The 6,831-nt window shown below is 36.6% G+C and overlaps 1 protein-coding gene across 1 annotated transcript; it reads left to right on the forward strand.

Annotated features, from left to right (window-relative positions):
* The first annotated feature begins 301 nt into the window (after positions 1 to 301).
* LOC120139235 lies at positions 302 to 6,558 on the forward strand. Its single transcript, XM_039154540.1, has 5 exons — positions 302 to 373; positions 692 to 812; positions 1,272 to 1,654; positions 2,939 to 3,005; positions 6,284 to 6,558. The coding sequence occupies exons 1-5, from the start codon at positions 302 to 304 to the stop codon at positions 6,556 to 6,558; spliced, it is 918 nt and encodes a 305-aa protein (XP_039010471.1).
* Positions 6,559 to 6,831: the final 273 nt, after the last annotated feature.

The raw sequence follows: 6,831 nt of genomic DNA on the forward strand, positions 1-6,831 counted from the left end.
AACGTTACATTGAGAATATTTGGTGAGCAATTAAATTGGTTATTATTTTTAGAAGAATTCAAGGATAAATACATCGGAGATCAATTCATCCAACAAATAAAGCAAGATTTTATGAATCTAAAGCAATGAAATCGCACTGTATATGAATACGAGTTTGAATTCAATAAGTTGAGCCGCTTTACTGCCAAGCTTGTTCCAACTGAGAAAGATGGTTGTGAGTGGTTCATAGAAGGTCTGCATTCAAGATTGAAAGAAATGTTGATTGTATTGAATTTGTCTTCGTTTCAAGAAGTAATGAACCATGCCAAAGCTCTGGAAAGGGCTTAAAATGAGAGGCTTGGAGATTCAAGAGCTCAGATGTCTAAAAGGACAGGTGCGTCCTCGAGTTTTGCACCATAAAAAAGGGTCGAGATATTGGTTCTCGACCTCCAGCTAGATCGGAGTCAGTGGCCTTCGTGAGAGGAACAAATCCGATGAGGGGATGACAGACAAGTCAGTGGGATCTGGAGCTGGGAGATCTAACCCGAGTCAAGTCAGACAATGTCCACATTGTGGAAAGAATCACTCGGGGATATACATGATGATTTCTGGAGCCTGCTTTTAATGTGGAGACACGTGACATTTTGTTCGAGATTGTCCTATGATAGCTAGTGCATCTGCACAGCCAGAGAGGTCTATTTCTGCTACTCAGAGGGGAAGAGGTAGAGGAAAAGGTCAGTCAGAGTCCTCGACTCCACAAGAGATACGCTCTACAGCTCGGGTGTATAATCTCAAAACTAGTGAGGATCGAGTTGACCCAGAGATTATAACAGGTATTTTTCAGTTGTATGACAAGAATGTTTTTGTAGTGATTGATTCAGGGTCTATATATTCTTACATTTATAATAAGTTAGTGAGAGAATTGAATATTCAGTTAGAAGCTACTAGTAGTGAAGTGATAGTGACTAATCCTTTTAGAGCACAGTGCTCGGGTCAATAGGGTGTGTCGAGGGTGTCCCATACGGATTTAGGGAATTGAATTCCCTGCTAATATGATGTAATTACTCTTCAATGAATTTGAGGTAATACTGGGAAGGGATTGGTTATATTTTTATTACGCTAATGTCAACTGTAGAGTAAAAAGAGTAACATTGAGAAGTCCGGAAGGGGTAGAAATCGTGATATTTAGTGTAGGGTAGAATCCATTGGCAAATTTAATCTCAGTGATATCGGCAAAAAATTACTACTACAAGGATGTCAGGGGTTTATTGCTAATGTGTTGGATGTTAAAGCCAAAGAGAAGGGGATTGAGGAAATTCCCATAGTTAGAGTGTTTCCCGATGTATATCCTGCAGAGTTACCAGGTTTGCCTCCGGATAGAGAAGTAAAATTCCAGATCGAAATAATGCCAGGAACAACGCCCATTGTAATGGCACCATACATAATGGCTCGAAAGGAGTTGCAAGAGTTAAAGATACAATTACAGGAGCTGTTGGATAAAGGATTTATAAGACCGAGTTTCTCGCCATGGGGAGCTCCAGTTTTGTTCGTCAAAAAGAATAATGGATCTATGCGTCTTTACATTGAATATAGGCAGCTCAATAAAGTGACCATCAAGAACAAGTATCCCCTTCGCCGAATTAATGATTTGTTCGATCAATTAAAAGGAGCTTCAGTGTTCTCAAAGATTGATTTACGTTCTGGTTATCATCAATTGAATATTCAAGATAAAAATATTCCAAAGACGGCATTCAGAACGAGATATGGTCACAATGAGTTTATCGTGATGCCATTCGGAGTTACGAATATACCAGGTGCTTTCATGGATCTCATGAACAGAATATTCCAACCCTATTTGGATCAATTCGTAGTGGTGTTCATTGACGATATTCTAGTGTATTACGAGAAAATAAGCTTTATGCGAAGCTATCTAAATGTAAATTCTGGTTGAATGAAGTGACGTTCCTTGGACATGTAATTTCTGCAGCAGGAATTTGAGTAGATCCTCAAAAAATTAAAGCCATTTTAGAGTGGGAAGTTCCAAAGAATGTGTCACAAGTTCAAAGTTTTATGGGGTTAGTTGGTTATTACCGAAGGTTCGTTAAATTTGCTCGGACTCTGGAATGCCAGGAAAGTTTTGAAAAGTTAAAGAAGATTTTGACAAAATCTTCAGTGTTAGTCCAACCTGAATTTGGCAAGAACTTTGTAGTGTATAGTGATATGGCCCATAATGGTTTGTGATGTGTATTGATGCAAGAGGGCAAAATGGTAGCTTATGCGTCGAGACAATTAAAACTGCATGAGATGAACTATCCAACGCATGATCTGCAAATGGATGCAGTAGTGTTCGCTCTTAAGATCTAACATCACTATTTGTATGGTGAAAGATGCTACTTGTATACAGATCATAAGAGTTTGAAATACTTAATGATTCAGAAGGAGTTGAATTTACGATAGAGAAGATGCGTGGAATTTCTTAAGGATTACGATGTGGTAATTGATTTCCATCCGGGGAAAGAAAATGTGGTAGCAGATGCCTTAATTCGAAAGACGTTCTCATCCTTACGAGCTATGGATGCCAGACTATCGTTAAGTGGAGATGGTGCAATCTGTGCAGAATTAACTCTTAAGCCATCATAGCTAGATCGAATTAAGAAATTACAAAGTAAAGATGAAATGTGTTTGAAGAAGCTGCAACAAGTGAAGAATGAGGAGATAAAGACTATGAGATCAAGTTTGATGGGAACTTGTATTATCGAGGGAGATTGGTAATTCCGGATAACGATGAATTGAAGAAATAATTATTAACGGAAGCTCATTGTAGTCCATTGACTATGCATCCTGGAGGGAAAAAAATGTATATGTATCTCAAGAGTCAATATTGGTGGCCTGGAATGAAGAGGGACATTACGCAATATGTATCTAAGTGTTTGATTTATCTAAGTGTTTGATTTGTCAGCAAGTCAAAGCTGAGCATCAGGTTCCGTCGGGACTGTTGCAACCAATATCTATTCCTCAATGGAAATGTGAGAATGTAACGATGGATTTTGTAGTGGGGTTACCTTTAACTCCAAACAAAAGAGATTCAATCTAGGTGATCGTAGATAGATTGACTAAGTCAGCTCATTCATTTCAGTGCGGATTGATTTCTCAGTGGATAAATACGCTGAGTTATATATTAGAGAGATCATTAGATTGCATGGAGTGCCTGTTTCCATAGTTTCTGATTGGGACCCTCGATTTACTTCGAGATTCTGGAAGACCTTGCATGGAGCATTAGGCACTCGACTGAACTTCAATACAATATTCCATCCTCAGACAGATGGACAGTATGAGCGAACTATCCAAATTCTGGAAGATATGCTAAGAGCCTGTGTAATAGAATTCAAGGGATCGTGGGAAAGGTATTTGCCACTTGCCGAGTTTGCATACAATAATAGTTATCAATCAAGTATCAAAATGGCACCTTATGAAGCTCTTTATAGAAGAAGATGTCGTACGCCCCTGAATTGGTTTGAGCTTAAAGACAAATAAGTTCTTGGTCCTGAGTTGATCCTGGAAGTGGAAGAAAAGGTCCAAGTGATACATAATAACCTCAAAGCAACATCTGATAGATAGAAATCACATGCGGATTTAAAGAGGAAGGAGATAGAATATCAAGTTGGAGACAAAGTGTTTTTAAAAGTATCTCATTGGAAAAAAGTTTTGAGGTTTGCACGTAAGGGAAAATATAGTCCTAGATTCATTGGACCTTAAGAGATCATTAAAAGAGTTGGACCAATGTCATATCAACTGGCTTTGCCACCTAAAATGGAGAAGATTCACGATGTCTTTCATGTTTCAATGCTTCAGAAGTATCGATATCATCCCTCCCATATCGTATCAATAGAAGAGATTGAGGTTCAACCGGATTTGACTTATGAGGAAGAACTGATTCAAATCTTAGCTCACGAGGTTAAACAATTAAGGAACAAGACTATTCCATTGGTTAAAGTCTTATGGAGGAATCACAAAGTAGAGGAAGCAACATGGGAGCGTGAATAAGACATGAAGAATCAATACCCCCATCTCTTTGCACAATGAAAATTCGAGGACAAATTTTCTTAAGGGGGAGATGTGTAACATCCTCAATACCGGGTTAGTGACTAAATTGCAAAGTTTTAGAATTTGGTGATTAAAGTATAATAATTGAATAGTTAAGGACTTATATGGGGAAATGTTGTATAGGATCAAATTATAAAGAATGAAGAATTGAAGGACAAAATGGTCATTTACAAGGAAATAATTAAATTTGGTTATGGATTATATTAACCCACGTGGAGTGAAGAGGGAAACACACACAAGTTTCCAGAGTTCTCCTCTTCTTCATCTTCCTTCTTACGTGATAACCAAGCCAAAGGTAAGATTCTTATTAGTTTTTTTAGCTGAAATTAAGGTTGGTTTATGATCATTAGATGGAAATTAAGCTTAAGGAAAGCTTAATTTGTTTTAAAACAACAAGATTAAGGGTGTAGGAAGGATTAAAGATTAGGAGTTCATAAATGGAATTATGGAATGGAGTTCATAATTCAAATTGGAAGTTAAATTTGACTTGTCATCAATCTAGTTAAGACATAAGAAGTGCTAGAATTGAATTTAGAACATGTTGAAATTTGAGTATGATTCTTGAATTTCATAAAGATGAGAGGATATTGAGGTTAAAGATGGGATAAATGAATATTAATGAGGCTAAGCATGTATATGTTAGTTAAGAATATTAAAGGGGAAGGTATATGAAGTAATTGAGCTGAAATGAAGTAATTTTCGTGTTGAAAATGTGATTTCTGGGCTAGGGGTATCGGTACCCATTCAACAGGTATCGATACCTCAAAAGTAAAATTTAAGAAGGAATTCAAAGGGTACCGATACCTTGAAGAACAATATTGATACCTAGGGGTACCGATACTTTAAGGAAGGTATCGATACCATTTTTGAGCAAAAATTTTATATAATGCAATTAGGGTATCGATACATAAGGGGTATCGATACCTCAGTTGAGGGATGTATCGATACCCTATAGAGGGTACCGATACCTACTTTAAATAAGAAATGAAATTACCTTTCCTTTAGCATAAGAAATGAAAGATTAAAGTATGCCAATTAGAATACTGATATGTATCCATATATCATTATGTAGATATTGAATGTAATCCTATTCCGGAACAATCTAAGGATTAGGATCGAGTCAAATCAAACAAGGCTAAGGTGAGTGCATACCCTAGGTAGAATTGTATGGAGATAAGACTTGCGATAAGTCTATCTCTTATAGTTAAATTTATGATTTTATATTCATGTACATACATATATATGTATATTACGGTTAGTGATTTCATGCATAATTCATCCATGCTTTAATAAGATATTGTATAAATGAATACCATGATAAGAGAATCAATCCAGGTATGTGAAATAATGAAAGTGATCATAAGAGTGCATATGAAGTGAATTATGTGTTTATATGAAAAGTGATAAAATAGACATGAAAATGAGAAGTGTATTCATATTTAAGCTCATGTTATTTAATATAAGAGTTGTATGTATAATTGGCATGCCAAGAGTCGAGGGATTATCAGTGGTCCTTCGGGACAAATATTCAGTGCCCCTAGTGGGATTTTATTTGAGCTATGGTGACAACATTGTGCACAACCTCAGTGTACTCACGTACCTTCTGTTCTCAATAATGTATATGGGCATCCAAAGATAAATTAAAGGAAAACTCTTATGAGACATAAATATTCATTCATGCATATCATATTTATATATGTCATAATGCAGTATCTACATGTGCATTGCAATGTCATAATGAATTGATAGTAGTACATGTTCAAGATATTATTGTTATGTGTTTATTATTATGCCTCACTAAGTCTATGACTTAGCGTGTAAGTGATTTACACGTAGGTACCAAGGATCAAGAAGAGCAGAAATAGGAGTGGCAAGGACATCGTCACTACTAGAAGGTCATATAAGAAGTAACTGATAAAGTATGTATTTTGTTGTGTATAGCGTGTTGGCATGTAAAAAATGTGTTAGTTACGAATGCTCGGATCGATTTTGTATTGTTTTGGTCAACTTCTGTAAAGTAACAACTTTTATTTTAATGAAAGTTTAAAATTTCCTTGATTTTCGTCAAGAGTCAAAGTTTAAAAAATCAATGTGACACCTCATACTTGTATTCGGGTCGGGTACGAGTTGGTGGTATGACATCCGAAGTTAGGAGATGTTGGTCCACTGCGTGATTATATATTTGCTCTAAATGTGACAGCGGCTTTATCGGAAACCATGGTTGCGAACATGATCGACGAACATGGAGAGTGGGATTGGCCTAAGGTTTATAATATTCTTTCTGAGGAAATTATTCACAGATTGATGGCCCTTATGACTCTGCCTAGAGTTCATGTGATCGATGGTTTTGGGTGGAAGTGGAAATCGAACCGGATATTCACCATGAAGTTGGCGTATGAGCTGCGTATCCGAAACATGTTTCAGTATATAATATTTGGAATAACATTGCTAATTTTAAAGGGTTGCCAAGAGTGAGAATATTTATTTGGCTGATGGCTTGTGATAAACTGCTCACGAACTCTAAGAGGGTTTGTCGATATATGAGAACCCTCTTTAAGTTACGGGGTCTGTGATTCTTCGGATGAAACCTGTCGTAACCGGTTTTCGTCCGGGCACGAAATATTAAATTTTGGCGGGGAAATTGATGTGAATAAATAATTTTGCAAATAATTTGAGAGTCGCCATCGACCTTTTGGGTCAGGTAGGTCGAATACCTAAAAAATATCTTTTAAAAGAGTTTAAAGAAAA

The sequence above is a fragment of the Hibiscus syriacus genome, unplaced genomic scaffold, assembly GCF_006381635.1.
Source record: "Hibiscus syriacus cultivar Baekdansim isolate YM2019G1 unplaced genomic scaffold, ASM638163v2 tig00110733_pilon, whole genome shotgun sequence".
Taxonomy (NCBI): Eukaryota; Viridiplantae; Streptophyta; class Magnoliopsida; order Malvales; family Malvaceae; genus Hibiscus; species Hibiscus syriacus.

Coding starts and splice junctions, on each gene's coding strand:
- LOC120139235 (XM_039154540.1), top strand. CDS start 302: ATGCCAAAGCTCTGGAAAGGGCTTAAAATGAGAGGCTTGGAGATTCAA. Junction 374..691: donor TCAGATGTCTAAAAGGACAG/GTGCGTCCTCGA, acceptor TCTGCTACTCAG/AGGGGAAGAGGTAGAGGAAA. Junction 813..1,271: donor TGACCCAGAGATTATAACAG/GTATTTTTCAGT, acceptor TGGATGTTAAAG/CCAAAGAGAAGGGGATTGAG.